This window comes from Periophthalmus magnuspinnatus, chromosome 17 (assembly GCF_009829125.3).
Source record: "Periophthalmus magnuspinnatus isolate fPerMag1 chromosome 17, fPerMag1.2.pri, whole genome shotgun sequence".
Lineage (NCBI taxonomy): Eukaryota > Metazoa > Chordata > Actinopteri > Gobiiformes > Gobiidae > Periophthalmus > Periophthalmus magnuspinnatus.
This window is the reverse complement of record NC_047142.1, coordinates 30,812,125-30,831,694: the sequence shown is the minus strand read 5'-3', so window position 1 is coordinate 30,831,694 and position 19,570 is coordinate 30,812,125. Positions and strand designations below refer to the sequence as shown.

Here is a 19,570-nt window from a genome sequence, read left to right as displayed (position 1 = left end):
GACGGGATAACGGCTCTGCTACAGTAACACAGGGACGACATGCACACTCAGATCAGGAGTCTAACCCAAGACCCTCTTACACAATTTTAATTTACAGTCTTAAATTTATTGATTCGGTGAAACACACATAATTATTACATCATTATTATCACAAATTTTCATATTTATCAGTCTTTTCTTTTTTTCTCTTCCTCAAAGGTGCAAAAGTGAAAGGTTATTTGAGCAGCTTAGCGGTTGCCATGGAGGTCATAGTTGTCATGGTCGTCATGGCGATGTTGGGGACAGGGATGTCTCTGAAAATGGGCTGAGAGAAACCAGAAGGGGGCGCTCTGTTTTCACTCAAAGTGCCGATGATCATCTGACGCATTTCTCTGCTGGCATCTCCTCTGACGGCCAACAGCGCCTGAACGTGCTCCTCCCTGTGGGGAACATGCAAAGATGAGATAAATACAGTTTCCCAATTTTGAAAAAAGCCACTCTTCAAAGTTCAAATTTGATTCAAGTATGATTAGTATTTGGTTGCTTTCTTGGTTCTTTCTTGGTTACTTTTCTTGCAGCCTGAGTACTAACAGGTTTCCATATTCTCCCTCATAGTACCTTATGTCTGGATACTTGGACACCAGAGTGGACACCTCCAGATAGAGCAGAGTGGGGTCTGTGAGTTTAAACACTTCAGCGATGGCAGCAATGGCTCCACACAGACGGTCTGTATCTTCTCCCTGAATAAAACACATAAGCGAGATTAAAGATTTTTGATGACATGTGGGAGGCTCATAGTTTTGCACAAAGGTCTCCTTTACTCTTTCCTCTACCCTCAATGCTGTTATCACTGCCATATACATATAATAGTGATTTCAATACTAAGAAACAGATTTTCAACATTAATAATATTACTTTCAATTCTATTCCCATGTGGCCTTATTTCTGTGTAATCCCTCAGTGTCCAGTAGGTTCATAGTGGTCCATGGGTGTACACTAGTCTATGTGTCTAATACTTGTTTTGATATAGCTCGAGATCATTCTTATTCAGGAAAGGGTAATTTCTGTCCTGTCAATGGGACATTTTTAGTATCGATACCTGCTCAAATTAGCAGTTTTAATAGTAGTTTAAGTATCTATTACGAGTAGCATCTTATTTTCAATACTTTTGACACCCCTATATTCTAAAGGTCTATTCTTCATGTTGGTTGCACTGACAGACAGCAAAGGATCATGGTCTATGTAGTTCTCTCTGAAGCTAAACAATGCAGTTATATTTTACAGTCAAAGATATTCTAAGACATTTACATTGTGATCTCATGTTTTTGTTATATTCTGAGTGACTGACCGCGGCCAATTTCCTAAAGAGGAACTTGAACTGCTCGGCCTCCTTGATCATGCGCTCAGCTCCTTCCTTTCGCTCGTCGGCATTTTTAAAAGTGACACGTTTCTGCATCACAGCTTTGAGATACTCCACCACCACACGCCGCAGGGCCTCTCCAGTCATCTCCTGAAGGACACACAGAGCAGGGATTTAAAGGTGCTGTATTTTACTGTTTTAAAAACATAGTTTGCAGTGGTCCAAAGTTATTCCTCACTTATCTTATACATTCAGAGCATCCTAATTATTCACCACGCTGAGTTTATAAGCGCTTTTTACAACTTGCCATCAAGAGAATGATAACAGAACTAGCATGCTAACAGCATACAATTTATCTGCACTGGTGCAAGACAATTTCAAACTTTATTACACGAAAATACATAGTACAACCACTTTAAGGTTAAGGTAGGCATATTTTTTATGTTTCAACTATAACTACTAGTACTTAGTTGAAGGATTAATATATGGTGGCATATTTTATTCTTACTAAGGCTGCATAACCAAAACAAAAAAAAAATAAAAAAAAAAAAATATATATATATATATATATATATATATATATATATATATATATATATATATATATATATATATATATATATATATATATATATAAATAAAATTCAAAATGATTAAGACTACTAAGATAAAAATAAAGGCAGCTCCTTGTCCAGCCTGTGTTTCTGACCTGGTTAAAAGGGTTTTTGATTTTGTTGAAGTCGTTGAAATAGTCCTCCACAGTCACACAGATGGTGTCTACAGCATGAGAGCCGCTCAGCCACTTCCTGGTCAACAGCTCGTTCAGGTGATTCTGGGACAAACACATCATAATGAGGGATCTGATCAAACTTTATACAGGGACGGGCAATAAAAATACAGTGTTATCTCATGCAAAGTGTCTTGCATTTTGTAGAGGACAACCATATTTGATGATGTTCCTCCACACATGCAGTTTCGTTATCGTTTTTTAAACCTTCTTTTGAGTACTTTTGCTTTGGCATTTCATGTTTTATAAAAGGTAGATTTAGTCATCTTCTTGTTGTTGTCTGACCTCCAGATCGAGGAAGACCTCGTCCAGCAGATACTGACAGCCTTCTTTGGCCACTTCGTTCAGGGTCCTCTCGATCGCTGCGTCGCTCTCTGTGTGCTCGGGGTGGGCACAGTACTTCCTCTTCAGGCTGTTTATTGACTCTCTGAGGAAAAGGATAAAATATATACACCTAAATAAGCAGCTGTCAAATTATAATGTACAGGTCTTAAATGTAAAAAAAAGTAATAAAAATAGCATGTGCAGTGAATTATTAAGTGCTTTCTGCTTCGCCCTCTGGTGGTCAGTGGGGTTCATAGAAGTGCTGGTACATTCATAAATTTAACCCTGACCATGTGATGGTAGTGTGATAGAAATTTAAGTATAGTCATGTTGTGTATTTTAAAAGCATTTAATCTGTGTCAGTCTGCCAGACCCAGACGAGACATTAACATGTGTGAAGCTCTGTCTCCATCCCACAAGAAACTCGCTGTTGTTCTACCTGTCTAAGTGTAAAAGTTCATTATCATATGGGTGTGAAACAAAGTCACTCTGCTTTGAAATGTATGTAGCATTGTCATTCTGGTATAAAATAGAGCTCAGATGCTCGGGGAGGTGGCTGGTGGGTGGGTGGTTGGTTGGGTTGTTGAGACTTGGACTTAGGGGAGAGGGGAACTGGGGAGAGGCCGGGAGGCTACCAGGCTGTGGCCAGGGCAGGCCTGGGCCCTGTCCTGTCTGTATCTGCTGCAACAAACAATAAACCTTTTTTCCTGTATTGCAAAACTCACCAAGCTTTGTAAATGGATTACTTTTCATCTACAACTGTAATTTTTCCACAACAATAATGGTGTCAGAAGTGGGATCCATGAGTGGTCGTCCAGAACACAGTGAAGATGGGATTTTGTCTTCCTTTTGGTTTTTGTCCTGATGCAGTTCTTTCAAAGAAGAACATGGATGGACATTGGTTTCTGTCCTGGATCACCACCGCTGGATTCGAAGAAGGTTTACTTGGTGAACTTTTCCAATACAGACTTCTTTCCATTTGAAAAGGAAATCTTCATCTACAAAGACTGGTAAATCAAAGGAGAATGTATTTTGGAAATGCAAAATGCTTAACTAAACATACCCAACGGGCATAGTTCTGATCCTATGCCATTTTTGATTCATCTCACAACTTTTCAGTCTTTTTGGGTCCAAAATCTCATGTGTGTACCACCATGTTGCCCTAACAACGTGCTGCTAATACAATCCAAGCAACAATGGCTCTCCACCACTCCTGATTTCCTCACTTTTGGGACTACTGGAAGTTACGAGTGCTAAAACATCTAAAATGGGGAGCAAAACTTCAAGGGAGTATTCCCCTCCAGGACGCCCCATCGTTGATTTTATTAGAAGAAAACATGAAGATAAGAAGTCTTCAGAATTTGGTGCATTCAGTTTAAAAAATGTTCATGCATTGGAAAACAAATTATGTGAAATTGAAATCGAAATGAGAGAAAAAAATAACATTTTTGATAAAAAATTAGAAAACATCGAAAATTACAAGGAATGTTTAAAAATGTGGAAAGATGAAGCTGAAGTCAAAATCAGAAAAACTATGCACAAGCCTCTTCTCTTTGAAGATGCAACTGAAATGTGTGAACTGAAACTCCTCCACTCGCAGAACTCTTTGTCTCAACAGTTGACTGTACTAAAGTTTGACCCAGATCTGAACAACCCCCATCCAACCTGTCTCTCTGATCCTTCACCAAATAACTCTACAACGCAGGACAGTAATGGACACGTGCAGATACAGATGGAAACAAGCAAAGTGAGCCGTGTTGAAGAAGACACAATGTACTCTATGCCAATGGTTGAAGTCTCTGGTCCACAAGGTTCAACATTAGTTTTCCGCCCTTGGATTTCTTCTGAAATATCTGCAGCATCCCAACATCTGCCCAATCCTGCAGCATCAGGTCAGATTTTGCTAAAGAACTTATCACTTTTTGTCAAGATTTCAAACCTACTATGAGAGAACTAAGGAGAGTATTGATCCTGAAAATGAAACCTGCTGAATGGCACAAAATAGCTGATCAACTTCAAAACACTGAACTGCGATGCAATCATGTTGATTGGAAACATGACTCCAATGCTTTGTATAGAGAAGCTGTGAATAACATCTGCACAGCTATCACAAAAGCCTTTCCTGCCTCTATCGATACTGACAAAATCCAATCCTGCAAACAAAGAGACACTGAGGACCCTGAAGAGTTTCTCACACGTTTAACAGAAGTATATAACACCCACAGTGGATTTACAAGACCTGATCACATAGGTGTGACTCGTGATGTTTGGGAAACATATTTGTGTAACTATTTCATTAATGGACTAAAAACAGACGTTTCTTCAGCTGTGAAGAAAACCTGCATTGGCTGGAAAGCTGCTCGCCTAACTGAACTGAAAAGACACGCCACACATGCATATGAACAGCTAAACAGAAAGAAAATAATGAAGCAAGAAAGAATTCAGAAACAACTGCATATGGCAGCAGTGACTATGTACAATAAGACCCAACAACATGAAAATCACCGAGTGAATTCACAATTACATAGACAACTACAGACTCATCAGCCAACACATAAGCAGAGCAAATATGGGAGGAGAGCCCATCGAAAGAACAAGAGAAAATTTTCCAATGAACCTTGTTTCATCTGTTGTCAAGTTGGACATTGGAGACGGGAGTGCCCTCTACGCCATAAGCCCTCTGCGTTTTAAAGGTGCATGGGTTTAGTTGTGCTACTTTTTGCTTTGTATAATATCTAGTATTGGGACATACTTGAATTTATTCTCCAGAGTGAGGTTTAGGAGTCATTACAGTTTACTACCAAACAGTCATGGGTGAAATTCCCCTCTAGTTGTAACTAGCTAGTAAACAGTCAAACGGGTGAAAGTCCCTGCTATTTAGCGAACAGTCACTAGGTGAAACTCCTATCTAGGGTTACTAACTGGTAAAAGGCAAAAGGGTGAGAATCCCTGTGTAGTTGAGTGTAAGGACAGATTAACTTTTTTCATGAGGGAGAGTAAATTCAGAAGAATGAAGATATTATGTGATAGCAAAATGCAGACAAATGTAAATGTACGTAATGTCAACAGTATGCTCTAATTCACTCGCAATGTTAAGTGTGAAAAAAAGAAAAAAAACAGTAAAAAAAAAGAGAAAAAAAATGAAAAAGAAAAACAAAACAAAAACTGAAAAAAAAAATCTGAAAAAAAAGAAAAGAAAGAAAATGGTTAAGTACAGAGCATGACACAAGAAGTGAACTGTACATTTGTGTGTCCTTAGACCTGATCAACCAAACTGTGTGGTGTGAAATATGTGACATCAGAAAATATGTGTGTAACAGCTAAACCATTGTAAACCGTGTCAACAAGAAAATGACAGGATGCAGTTTCAACTGATCCACTCATTTTCTACATTTCTTTGTTTCTTTATATTTCCTTTTTGAAAAATGTATTTTTTTGTTTTTTGCCTCATCACTGCAGTGAGTTTAATGACATTCATGTCCTAAGAAAAGTCCAGCTGTGTATTTTAAAAGCATTTAATCTGTGTCAGTCTGCCAGACCCAGACGAGACATTAACATGTGTGAAGCTCTGTCTCCATCCCACAAGAAACTCGCTGTTGTTCTACCTGTCTAAGTGTAAAAGTTCATTATCATATGGTGTGAAACAAAGTCACTCTGCTTTGAAATGTATGTAGCATTGTCATTCTGGTATAAAATAGAGCTCAGATGCTCGGGGAGGTGGCTGGTGGGTGGGTGGTTGGTTGGGTTGTTGAGACTTGGACTTAGGGGAGAGGGGAACTGGGGAGAGGCCGGGAGGCTACCAGGCTGTGGCCAGGGCAGGCCTGGGCCCTGTCCTGTCTGTATCTGCTGCAACAAACAATAAACCTTTTTTCCTGTATTGCAAAACTCACCAAGCTTTGTAAATGGATTACTTTTCATCTACAACTGTAATTTTTCCACAACAGTAGACCATACAAGAGACGAGTGAATGAAATGTGATCCAGTTTGTGAAGTGACTTTTATTCTTCAGATTAAGTGAATAAACATGAGGAGACTGACTCTTCATGTCTCTAACAGAGGTCATTGTTGTTGGTACCAAAGGTCAAAGAGATTCTCTGTCGGACCAGATAATCTCACTCGACAATGTGAGTATAGCTTCTAGGCCTACTGTAAAAAATCTTGGAGTCCTATTTGATCAAAATCTCTCATTCACAGCCCATATAAACCTAGCTTGTAAAACCGCATACTTTCACCTGCGAAATATATCTAAAATTAGAAATATTTTACCTAAAAACGACGCTGAAAAACTCATCCATGCATTTGTTACTTCCAGACTTGATTACTGTAATTCTCTGCTTGCCACCTGCCCCAAAAGTACTATAAGGAGCCTCCAGTTGGTCCAAAATGCAGCGGCCAGAGTCCTAACAGGAACTAAAAGAAGAGACCACATCAGTCCTGTACTAAAATATCTGCACTGGCTTCCTGTCGAGCTTAGAATCAAATTCAAAGTCCTCCTACTGACATACAAAACCCTAAACGGTATGGCCCCATCCTATCTGCAAGATGCTATTGTCCCGTACCAGCCAAACAGAGCACTCCACTCTCAGAATGCAGGACTATTAGTGGTTCCTAGAGCAGTGTATTTCAACCTTTTTTGAGCCAAGGCACATTTTTTTTTATTGAAAAAATCACAAGGCACACCATCAGCAGAAAATGTTAAAAAATGAAACTCTGCATCCTATATTTACAATATAAAGTAATTCTCATCAAAGTATTTTGAACAGGAATCAAATAAACACAAAAAAAAAGCATTTTATAATAAAATAAAATATTTCTACTCACTCAGTGTGAAACCTGGGCCTGTTTGGATGAACACAGAGCTGATATCCTGGCAGGAATTGAAGAAAGACACACGGTGTCTCTGCCACAGTGTGCGCCTTTTTTGACTTAGCTACAAGTTCAGCAACGTGGTAGCTAGCTTTAAGGGCTCTCTCGTTTACCTTTGTGGTTTTTCTCATAATAGTTGCCTGTTTCTCCGTGTGTTCACGCAGGCGAACAAAATAGTCCGCATTCTTGTTTTGAAGTGAAGGGGGTTTCGTTTGAAGATGCCGTTTAAGCTTACTTGGGACCATAGCACTGTTGGATAACTTTTCACCACACACCAAGCACAACGGAGTCGGTTTCATTGGATTTCCAGTAAAAGTAAATCCAAATGAAATATAGCTTTCGCTGTATTGCCGTGCGCCAGAGGTTTTGCTTGAGCTAACCGTCTTTGCTTTCTTTTGATCTCCACTCATACTTGGGCCTTCATCTGGGTCTGAGTTTTGCCCAGGGTCCGGTTCGGAGTTAGCATCTTTCCTCTCCATCACTCACACCATATAGTCTCGCTAGCCACAATGCCACTGTCACCTGACGCATCCACGTATCACTAATTCTCTTGTCTCAAATTGAAATCAATTAGCAGCTACTTATTAGCTACATGCTGCCACCTACTGATATGGAAGAGTATTACATGGTTACTCTGCCAATCGCTAGACAGCGCAGACATTCGACAACGGCACATTATTTGCGGATAATAATTAATTTGTTTTCAAAAAATATTTTTTAGACCAGTTAGGCGTAATTGGATAATTTCCTACGGCACACCAGACAATATCTCACGGCACACTAGTGTGCCGCGGCACAGTGGTTGAAAAACACTGTCCTAGAGTGTCCAAAAGTACAGTGGGAGGGAGAGCATTCAGTTACCAAGCTCCTGTGCTATGGAATCAACTCCCTGCTGATGTTAAACAGGCCCCCACAGTCTCTGTTTTTAAGACCAGGCTTAAAACCTTCCTCTTCGGTATAGACCAGGTTACATAGTGAGGGAGTTAGGGACATTAAAACCCGGGATAAGACAGGCTGCAGTAGGAGGTAACTAGCTGGGGGAAGTATGGCAACCTGAGCACTATCCTCTGCTTTGTCCTATTTTCTCATCAGCAATGCTATTCACATGTTGTCCCCTGTCCCACTCCCCCTGTGGAGTGTATCTCTTTCAGATGCCCCGATGACAGCTTGACCCTCTCCTCCTCCTCGCCCGGCTCTCCTCCTCCTCCTCGCCCGGCTCTCCTCCTCCTCCTCGCCCGGCTCTCCTCCTCCTCCTCGCCCGGCTCTCCTCCTCCTCCTCGCCCGGCTCTCCTCCTCCTCCTCGCCCGGCTCTCCTCCTCCTCCTCGCCCGGCTCTCCTCCTCCTCCTCCTCCTCCTCCTCGCCTGGCCAATTTTTCTTGTTTTGTCAGATTTTTCCTGTTGTTTTGTTTTTGTGTGTAGGCAGCACGGTGGCTGAGTGGCAACACTCATGCCTCACAGCAAGAGGGTTTGGTTGGATCCCTGGGTCGCCAGGCCTTTCTGTGTGGAGTTTTTCATGTTTCTCCTCGTGTCTGGATGGGTTTCCTCCGGGTACTCCGGTTTCCCCCATCAACCAAAACATGAACGCCCTTCGAGAGAACTGTTGTTGTGATTTTGGGCATTACAAAAATAAATGAATTGAATTCAGCTGGATTCTTCTTGTTTGACAAGTTTCTGTTCAGTATTTATTACACAAATTCTTTCCCCAATGCAGTAATTCCACTCAAGAGCCACTTTAATAGCTTTGCACTTTGCGTTGGTGGGTATGCTAGCAATTATTTTTTGACAAAATATGATTTAACAATCAGGCTAAGGTGAGAGTTAGGCCATGTTGTGGGGGAGGAGCTGGACTCTCTGACTATAGTGTCGAACAGGAGGATACTGGTCAAATTCTGTTCATACCTCATTGTTGTAAAACTATATATAAAGATGTAAATATACTATGATGGTACTATACTTTAAAAAAAATATATAAATTATGTTAAAATGTATGTTTATTTTATTTTCACTGGTGGTTTAGTTGATAAAGACTTATTTAACTTATTTTCTTTACTGATATTTAATACTTTATTTAAACGTTTTTAACTTTATTTTTGATATCTCCAATCTTCTACCGGTAGGCTGCATATCTGTAATAACAAAACTTCCTCCTTGGAAGGATTAGGGTGAGGACCAAGACACACAGTTCAGCCAAGACACTAACCAGTCTTGGCTGAACTGTGTATTTCTCTTGAGTCTAAACAGCGGGAGGTACCTGAATGTCTGGCAGTTGTTGATGATGGCGATCATGTACTGCACATAGCACTGAGGCAGCTGTCTGTCTCTGAGGTGGTCCTCTTTGTACAAAACCACCTCCTCTCGGTACCTGAGGAAACACAGGGATATAAGAGGATGGAAGGGCATCTGACACACAAGGATATAAAAGAATAGGAGGACATCTGTCACAGGGATAAGCAGTAGGATGGGAGGGCATCTGACACACAGGGATACAGAAGGATGGGAGGGCATCTGACACACAGGGATACAGAAGGATGGGAGGGCATCTGACACACAAGGATACAAAAGGATGGGAGGGCATCTGACACACAGGGATACAAAAGGATAGGAGGGCATCTGACACACAGGGATACAGAAGAATGGCAGGGCATCTGGCTCACCTTAGTAGGAAAGTGTTCATTTGTTTGAGGCAGAGCTTGAGGACCTGTTCTCTGAAGTCTCCATCGATCTGAGCGGCCACCTGCAGATTCTGTTCAAACATCTGAAAAAAACAATTAAATTAGCACACAAGTTTGAAAAAGTAGCGTAATAATCTTGCAGCCCTCATGCTGATTTATTCTTAGCTACAAAAACACTGTACAAAAACACACAATGGCAAACTTATGTTTTGGTTCTCAAGACAGTCATCCAATCAGAAAGCAGAATGGGCCATCGTTTTGGTTTGTTTAGCTGAAAAGTAAAACCAGTCTAATGCCCAACCTGGAAGACTATAGCGGGCAGCGTGGTCTGGTAGTACCCGTCCTGGTCCGCCTCTGGTTCAGTGTCTTTCTGCCAGTCCTTCTTATCTGTCTCCAAAGCCTTCCTCAGCCAGCCTGTGATATTAGACTGAAAACATCCAGAGGTTTTCAATGAGACAATATCACAACAAGAGAAGACATAATGTGCATTTGTCTGCTATATACTTAGAATCTATGACACCAGTGAATCATCATTTTATATATATACCCATTTTAAATCTCAACATTAATTTAAAGAAAAGCTGGGAAAAAATGAGACTTCTGCCTTCTAGATCAAAAAATGCAGTGCCTACATGTATCAACAAAGAAACCATGAGAGCAGTGGGTGTGTATGGGGGATTTTTGGAGCAATGGCATCTTGAATCCATCCATCCATCCATTTTCTTCCGCTTATCCGGGGCCGGGTCGCGGGGGCAGCAGTCTAAGCAGGGACTCCCAGACTTCCCTCACCCCGGACACGTCCTCCAGCTCCTCCGGTGGGACCCCAAGGCGTTCCCAGGCCAGCCGAGAGACATAGTCCCTCCAGCGTGTCCTGAGTCTTCCCCGGGGCCTCCTCCCGGTGGGACATGCCCAGAACACCTCCCTAGGGAGGCGTCCAGGAGGCATCCTGAGCAGATGCCCGAGCCACCTCAGCTGGTTCCTCTCAACGTGTAGGAGCAGCGGCTCTACTCCGAGCTCCTCCCGTGTGACCGAGCTCCTCACCCTATCCCTAAGGGTGCGCCCGGCCACTCTGCGGAGGAAGCCCATTTCAGCCGCTTGTATCCGCGATCTTGTCCTTTCGGTCATTACCCAGAGCTCATGACCATAGGTGAGGGTAGGAACGTAGATTGACCGGTAAATCGAGAGCTTCGCCTTCCGGCTCAGCTCCTTCTTTACCACAACGGACCGATACAGCGACCGCATCACTGCAGACGCTGCACCGATCCGCCTGTCAATCTCCCGCTCCATCCTTCCCTCACTCGTGAACAAGACCCCGAGATACTTGAACTCCTCCACTTGGGGCAGAGACTCACCACCCACCCGGAGAGAGCAAACCACCTTTTTCCGGTCGAGAACCATGGCCTCGGATTTGGAGGAGCTGATTCTCATCCCAGCCGCTTCACACTCGGCTGCAAACCGCCCCAGTGCCTGCTGCAGGTCCTGGCTCGAAGAAGCCATCAGGACAACATCATCTGCAAACAGCAGAGATTAAATCCTGTGGTTCCCAAACCAGGCCCCCTCCGGCCCCTGGCTGCGCCTAGAAATTCTGTCCATAAATATAATGAACAGAACCGGTGACAAAGGGCATCCCTGGCGGAGTCCAACATGCACCGGGAACAGGTCTGACTTACTGCCGGCAATGCGAACACAGCTCCTGCTCCGGTCATACAGGGACCGGACAGCCCTTAGCAAAGAGCCCCGGATCCCATACTCCCAGAGCACCCCCCAAAGGACACCACGAGGGACACGGTCGAATGCCTTCTCCAGATCCACAAAACACATGTGGACTGGTTGGGCATACTCCCATGAGCCCTCGAGGACCCGATGAAGAGTATAGAGCTGGTCCAGTGTTCCACGACCAGGACGAAAACCACACTGCTCCTCCTGAATCCGAGGTTCGACTATCGGTCGGATTCTCCTCTCCAGTACCCTGGAATAGACCTTACCGGGAAGGCTGAGGAGTGTGATTCCCCTGTAATTGGAACACACCCTCCGGTCCCCCTTCTTATACAGAGGGACCACCACCCTGGTCTGCCATTCCATAGGCACTGTCCCCGACCGCCACGCGATGTTGCAGAGACGTGTCAGCCAAGACAGCCCCACAACATCCAGAGACTTGAGATACTCAGGACGGATCTCATCCACCCCCGGAGCCTTGCCACCGAGGAGCTTGCCAACCACCTCAGTGACTTCAGCCAGGGTGATGGACGAGTCCGCCTCTGGGTCCCCAGTTTCTGCTTCCTCCTCGGAAGACGTGACAGTGGGATTGAGGAGATCCTCAAAGTATTCCTTCCACCGCCCGACAACATCCCCAGTCGAGGTCAGCAGCTCTCCACCCGCACTGTAAACAGTGTTGGTGAAGCACTGCTTTCCCCTCCTGAGGCGTCGGACGGTTTGCCAGAATCTCTTTGAGGCCGTCCGATAGTCCTCCTCCATGGCCTCCCCGAACTCCTCCCAACCCCGAGTTTTTGCCTCTGTGACTGCCCGAGCCGCGGCACGCTTGGCCCGCCGGTACTCATCATCTGCCTCAGGAGTCCCACGAGCCAACAAGGCTCGATAGGACTCCTTCTTCAGCTTGACGGCATCCCTTACTTCCGGTGTCCACCACCGGGTTCGGGGATTGCCGCCGCGACAAGCACCACAGACCTTACGACCACAGCTACGAGCAGCCGCATCGACAATAGAGGTGGAGAACATGGCCCACTCGGAGTCCATGTCTCCAACCTCCCCCGGGATCAGGGAGAAGCTCTCCCGGAGGTGGGAGTTGAAGACCCCCCTGACAGATGGCTCCGCCAGACGTTCCCAGCAGACCCTCACAATGCGCTTGGGCCTGCCAGGTCTGTCCGGCTTCCTCCTCCGCCAGCGGATCCAACTCACCACCAGGTGGTGATCAGTTGACAGCTCAGCCCCTCTCTTCACCCGAGTGTCCAAGACACGCGGTCGGAGGTCAGATGACACGACAACAAATTCGATCATCGACCTCCAACCTAGAGTGTCCTGGTGCCACGTGCACCGATGGACACCCTTGTGCTCGAACATGGTGTTTGTTATGGACAAGCTGTGACTAGCACAGAAGTCCAATAACAAAACACCGCTCGGGTTCAGATCGGGGAGGCCGTTCCTCCCAATCACGCCCCTCCAAGTGTCACTGTCGTTACCCACATGGGCGTTGAAGTCCCCCAGGAGAACAACGGAGTCCCCGGTTGGTGCACTGTCTAGTACCCCTCCCAGGTACTCCAAGAAGGCCGGGTACTCTGCACTGCTGTTTGGCCCGTAGGCCGACACAACAGTGAGAGACCTGTCCCCGACCCGAAGGCGCAGGGACGCGACCCTCTCGTTCACCGGAGTGAACCCCAACACGCAGCGGCTGAGCTGTGGGGCAATGAGCAAGCCCACACCAGCTCGCCGCCGCTCCCCGCGGGCAACGCCAGAGAAATGGAGAGTCCAACCCCTCTCAAGAAGTTGGGTTCCAAAGCCCGAGCTGTGCGTGGAGGTGAGGCCGACTATATCTAGCCGGTAACGCTCAACCTCCCGCACAAGTTCAGGCCCCCCCCCCCCCCCCCCCCCCCCCTCTTGAATACAAGAGAAGAAAAATTACTCCAAAAATTATAGATAAAAACTCACTATAGTTTTTGTCAATACTATAACAAAATGTGACTTTAAAAGAGGACAATAATCACACATATAGAGCATGCCAAATAAATATGAGATAACATATAGACATTTTAGCTTTACTCATAAACACCGATTTAAAGTGTTTATGCTGCTGGACTCACTGTGAAAGTCTGGATGTATTTGCTGAGCAGGTCATCCACCACATCCTGAGGCAGAAGAGGCTCCAGAGAGTTCACGTCACACTCTGCGCTCAAGTCTGGGTGACCCATCATCTCTGAGCTAAACACACACATTTTTACAATTAGAAGAAAAAAATACTCTCTCCTTTGCAACAGTTTTTCCATTATTAAATCTAACTAGCTGCAGGTGATTTGGCTCGATCTGTATTGGACAGGTTTAATACATTGATGGGAGCACCAAAAGGAAACCCATCCAAGCACAGGGAGAACATGCAAACCTACCTCTTGTAAGTGTTTAGGACCCAGGTTAACAGAGACACAATTTCATTGGCCTCCAGGTCCTCTGCAGCCAGCTCAGTCACACGAGTGGAAACAGCATTATGGTACAGGCTAAAAAATCTGAAAAACAAAACGCGGGGTTAGCAGCAGACAGATGCAGAGGAGATGGTCAGATGAAGCAGAGGTGCAGGTGGAACAGAGGAGAGGGTCAGAGGAGTAGAGGATGCAAAGGAGAGGGTCAGAGGAGTAGAGGATGCAAAGGAGAGGGTCAGAGGAGTAGAGGATGCAAAGGAGAGGGTCAGAGGAGTAGAGGATGCAAAGGAGAGGGTCAGAGGAGTAGAGGATGCAAAGGAGAGGGTCAGAGGAGTAGAGGATGCAAAGGAGAGGGTCAGAGGAGTAGAGGATGCAAAGGAGAGGGTCAGAGGAGCAGATGGAGCAGAGGTTCAGGTGGAGCAGAAGATGCAGAGGAGAGGGTCAGACCTGTTGAACGTGTTGTAGTGTGGGGGAAAACATTGCACCATGAGGTTCTGCACTATGATGAGGTCATCTAACACGTATTTTCTCATGATCTCTAGAAGTCTGACCAGCCACATTTTGTCGGCCTCTCGGGTCACAGCCTGAGTGCCCTCGATGCGGGTGCTCACAGTACCCTCCAGAACCTGCAATAAGGATTTAAGTAAGGTATGAAAACAGATTTAAAAGCACATTTCTAATATAAAACACACATGACAAATGTCTAGAAAAGCAAGCCTATAAATAATGGTTATTCTTGATATTTAAAGGTCCTATATTATGCAGAATTGACTCTTGTGAGCTTTAAGCCATGTTATAATGTTGTTATCTCCTCAAAAACATACCTGGAGTTGTGTTTTGTTTCATTCACATGTGTGAGTAACCCTTCACCATTAGTATCCATCTCTAAAGCTCAAAATGCTCTGTTCAACCTTGTGATGTCAAGTAGTGTCAATTTTCAAGTTAGCATCGACCTTTTACCTTTTATTTAGTAGAGATTGGCAATTCCAGTGCTGAAATCATCCAGATGATTCTAGTGATGGTGTATGTACTGTAAAATGCAGTGGAGCACTTCCTGTATTACCACATGACATCACAAGGTGGAACAGAGTGTTTTCTCTCAGTGTCTTCTCTTCAATTCACAACTCCATGTATGGTTGTGTTGAGGAAACAACTTAACATAACATAGATCTGAAAACAGCATATTATGGGAACTTTAAATGACAACTTGAATGTGAAATCTGGTCTAATAACATAAAACCTAAATAATTTAACCGGATTTTTGCCACTACTAGAGCTGTATTCGACTAAACAAATTCTTGCCAATCAACTGGTCGACTAAAAAGGGGACGTGACAAAATCTCTCAAAACTATTAAGGATCTCTGTCTATCTGACCCAAACTGCACTTACAAGACTACACCTGCAGGGGGAGTTCATGCAAAAAACTGTATTTATGCAGAATAAAGTACTAGAAAACAATGTGTTTATATAAAGACAGAACTTGTGAATCAGCAATGAGTTTAATCTGCCTTTTTACATAATACCAAATCTTCAGCCAGCCCCCTCTCTAACTCCTCCTCCTTTCTGCTGTTGTTTCATATAAATCCATATGATCTAAAACAAAAACACTTAGTTGACTAATACAAATTTTGGTCAACTAAGATTCTCAGCAGATTAATTGACTAAATGCCTACAACACCAGCAACTTCAGATTATTACGGACGTCAGTTTGTTTTTACTTTGGGGGTCCAGGGTTGTTGCAAGATTATTTTGGGAGTCCCGGGTTTTTTCCCCTGCACCTCATCCCTCTGACCTGAAACATTTTGTCTTTCCAGCGCTTGGGCCTTCCTGGAGGGATGAAGCCAGTTTGCCTCTTCCTGTCCACCATCTTGCGGTCGATCTTCTCCTCTCTCTCGATGATCCTCACGGCGGACACTAACATGGTGGGGTCTCTGCGCACCGTCACCATGGCTCTCTGCAGAACCATCCACAGTTGCTTGGCCAGTTCATCTGACAAGCCCTGGACCTGAGATCCAGAGGGGAGTGGGGAGAGCTTATGACACATGAATAGCAATGGTGCAAGACTGCTCATGTGAGATTTTTTCCATGTATTCATATTTAGCTATATTTAGCTCTGACAAAAAGGTCAAGTGCTAGTGTTTGTTTTTTTAAGCAAAAATAAATAAATAAAAAAATCAGCCAAAACCTGGATATTACAGCAAGGCAAAGAAACATCTTTGTGCCAGGACTGCAAAAAATATAGCAGAAATAAACTGCAGAAGTCTGGCTATCCTGAGATCAGAAGATGTAATATCAATCACATAGCCTGTATAAAAAAGTGGATTAAGTGAGAGAGACGTCACCCCTAGCGTCCGGCTCCAGTCAAATGAAGCTCATCAGGAGTAGCAATTATAGAGGCCAATTTGGAGCCGAGTTCCATATCTGGAATTCCAAGTATCTGAGTATAATAGCAACCAAAGAGCCAATCTGGTGCAAGGCTGTTGAAAGTAACACCGCTGGTTTAGCCAAGGGTGGGCACTTAGCAACGCTGTCAATAAAACCTGTTGGGAGTGACCTTGGGGAAAGAAGGTGCCTAATTTGTCTGTTATTAATGATTATATCTTGATTTACGGGCAAAATAAAAAACGCGGGATCATGTAGAGCAGGTTAATACGCATTTTAAGACCAAAATGATGAGCCCGACAGTAGCAGTTAAAGAAAGAGGGGCCACGGTTTTTCAATAGAAAGTGAATTGGAGCCAGAGTCGAAGCTGGAAGTGCACCCATGCTCACTTTTTATTTGGCGACTAGCAGGTTCGCCATGTCCATTTATATATACAGTCTGTGGTCAATCAAGAGAAAACCACCTTTATCACAATATTGCTCATTCTTACAAGCTTGAAAAAAAGTGACTTCCAATATATTACATTTTTTTCCTTAATTTTCTGACAATTCCAACTGAACTTGGTCGATAAAACAGTCCTATAACAACTTTATATGACTAAAGTTGTTATAGGACTGTTAATCAGTTCTCTGTACTCACGTCCTCAAAGTAAATAGAGATGAGGTGCATGTCGCTGGTGTTCTTGCTGTCCATCCTGAACTGTTCATACATGAGGTCATCTCTGGAGCTCTCCAGCTCCATCAGTTTCCTGTGCGCCTGCAGAAGGTCGGCCTGTTCGATCAGCTGCTGAGTGGAGGCCACTATCTCTGGGACTGAAAACAAGAGGACAGAGCGGGTGAGGGCTTAGCTTTAATTCATGGGTCTGAGATTCAGGTTTAATTTTGAGGATTTTGGACCATTCAAAAGATAGAATATTGTGTTTTGATTAGCAAATTGCTATGACAGCAGTCCCAAAGTTTCCAAACAATTTTGATTCTTTTGTTCATTTTTTAAACCTATGACAAAATTAAAATGTCAACAAATCATATCATTGCCCTCATTACAGTGTAGAGATATCTGCAAAGTTTTTACCAGAGAAGATGTTCTTGAGGTTCTCCACAGCAGAAGCCAGCTGACTGTGCTGCACCACTGCGTCCTTCACATCCTTCAGGCTCTCGATGGTGTTGATGCTCTGTCTCCAGTCTTTGCTCACATCGCCCAAAGAGCTTTGAATCTGCTTCACATCCACCAGGGCCGTGTGCAGCTGAGTCAGGCCAGTGCGAACGCCATCCAACTGAGACTGGATCGCTGCCTGGAGACACAGGGAAAGGTTAGGGTCATGTCCAACAATTTGCTGTTAATATTTCAGATGAAGGGCCAAGATGAATGTGGCCATTTAGCTAAGGCACTGATTTTGGGCTGTAGTAAGAAATTCTTGTTGGACTAAAGACATACTATTGGGCATCTCTGCGTATCTGACCCAAACTGCACTCACAAGACTACACCTGCAGGGAGTTCATGCAAAAACAACTATATATGCAGAAGTGCTGAAACTTAAACTGTATTTTTTATTTCCAAATTTTCACCCAACTCCCTACATAACTTGTGTAACTGGCTAAATGACTAAAGGCCTATCACCATTGAAAATATTAGACAAAAGAATGGGTTCATGTGGTAGAATTATATATTAATATTTCAGTGGTGGGCCATTTTTTATGTGGCTAGTTACTTATTACCTCAACAATAACTATTTTTAACCATCTACTAGTTTGACACAAAAAACAAACTATTTTCTAATTATTTTTAAATGGCTGATCTCAAGATTACATGGATTAATTTAAAATTATAAAGTCTATTCACACGAGATATTTAACATAATCCAGGACACTGTTGCTCAAATGGTGACCCTCTCCTCTGCATCCTCTGCTCTGTCTGACCCTCTCCTTTGTATCCTCTGCATCCTCCGCCTGCATAGGCTTCCTGTTTCCCAGCTGCTCCAGCATCTTTCCATCAGGTGCCCACTGTCTCTGGTTTATCACTTGATTTTTTTTTATTAAACATGTATAAATGCAATAAAAGTTTATACACCCAGTCACCTTGAGCCTGGCCTCCACAGAAGCCTTCTTTCGGGCCTCTCTCCTCCGGTACTGATCCACTTTATCGAGCTGGTCCGAGCGCTGCAGCATCCCCGCGACCCGCTGCACTGCCGTGGCCACAGCCTCCCGGCTCGTCTCCTCCATTCCTCCGGCGTTTTAAGAACCCCACGCACGATTATACTGCGACAAATATCCGCATAACCTTTATAAAAAACGTCTGCATAGCGCAAAATATGCAAATGTTTTTAAGACGTGCATTAAAACAAACGATTAATAGGAAAATAGGAGGAGCTAGCAGTTAGCAATCGAAGCTAATGTTTACACTTTGACAACTCAGAAAAGGCAGTCATATTGGGATAGGTATTTTTTTTTTAAAAGGACAAGTATTGAATCAGACAATTTAATGATTGCATTAAAAATAAAGCATGATTACAACATAAAATGCAAGGTAGTGTAGAGAAATACATTATACGAGACGGAAATAGTTTTACCTACCCTCTGAAGTCGCAGGCCAGTTAATTTACATGTCTAAAGATTGCGTCGGATCATACTGAAGATTGTTTTATGATCCAGGCCAAATTATTTAGAGTGTGGATTGAAATCAGATATAAAACGGCAGACTAGTGTTTTTACTTCCTGTAACTGAATCAGAGCAGACACGTGATCACACAGATGCGCGCGCAGCTGCAGGCGTCAACACAGCGCCGCCATATTGGTCAGGTCAAATACATGGAAAAGGAATACATTTGACGACCTTTATTTTTTTTTACAAGATAAACCCATCCGAATTTATTTTGTACACTTTTAACTGTCTAGCTATACAAACATCTTGTATTTGCCTTTGTTTGGCTATAGCTTTAAATACAATAAAATTATATTTAGGCTTTATATCCCTCAGCACCTGTTGGCAGCACTTCCATTTAATAGACGCATGAAATAGTTCTATATTCATAATACTAGCTTCCAACATTGAGGACTT

At 43.6% G+C, this 19,570-nt stretch overlaps 1 protein-coding gene across 1 annotated transcript; it reads right to left on the bottom strand.

The window, feature by feature from the left end:
* Positions 1–84: 84 nt before the first annotated feature.
* Positions 85–19,259, bottom strand: exoc3 (exocyst complex component 3). The gene is made up of 16 exons (XM_033982189.2): positions 19,087–19,259; positions 18,592–18,771; positions 17,588–17,807; positions 17,156–17,328; positions 15,927–16,139; positions 14,581–14,759; positions 14,104–14,220; positions 13,804–13,921; positions 10,290–10,415; positions 9,971–10,071; positions 9,568–9,678; positions 2,412–2,553; positions 2,049–2,171; positions 1,328–1,489; positions 598–719; positions 85–419 (listed from the first exon to the last, which is right to left on the bottom strand). The coding sequence occupies exons 2-16, from the start codon at positions 18,733–18,735 to the stop codon at positions 215–217; spliced, it is 2,256 nt and encodes a 751-aa protein (XP_033838080.1). The 5' UTR covers positions 18,736–18,771; positions 19,087–19,259; the 3' UTR covers positions 85–214.
* Positions 19,260–19,570: the final 311 nt, after the last annotated feature.

Bases quoted from the DNA above. Each gene is read 5' to 3' on its own strand.
- exoc3 (XM_033982189.2), bottom strand. From the start codon at position 18,735: ATGGAGGAGACGAGCCGGGAGGCTGTGGCCACGGCAGTGCAGCGGGTC. The intron at 17,329-17,587 runs GTAAAAACTTTG...TCTTGTTTTCAG, and splicing joins CCTCAAGAACATCTTCTCTG to TCCCAGAGATAGTGGCCTCC. The intron at 1,490-2,048 runs GTCAGAAACACA...TGTGTCCTTCAG, and splicing joins TCAAAAACCCTTTTAACCAG to GAGATGACTGGAGAGGCCCT.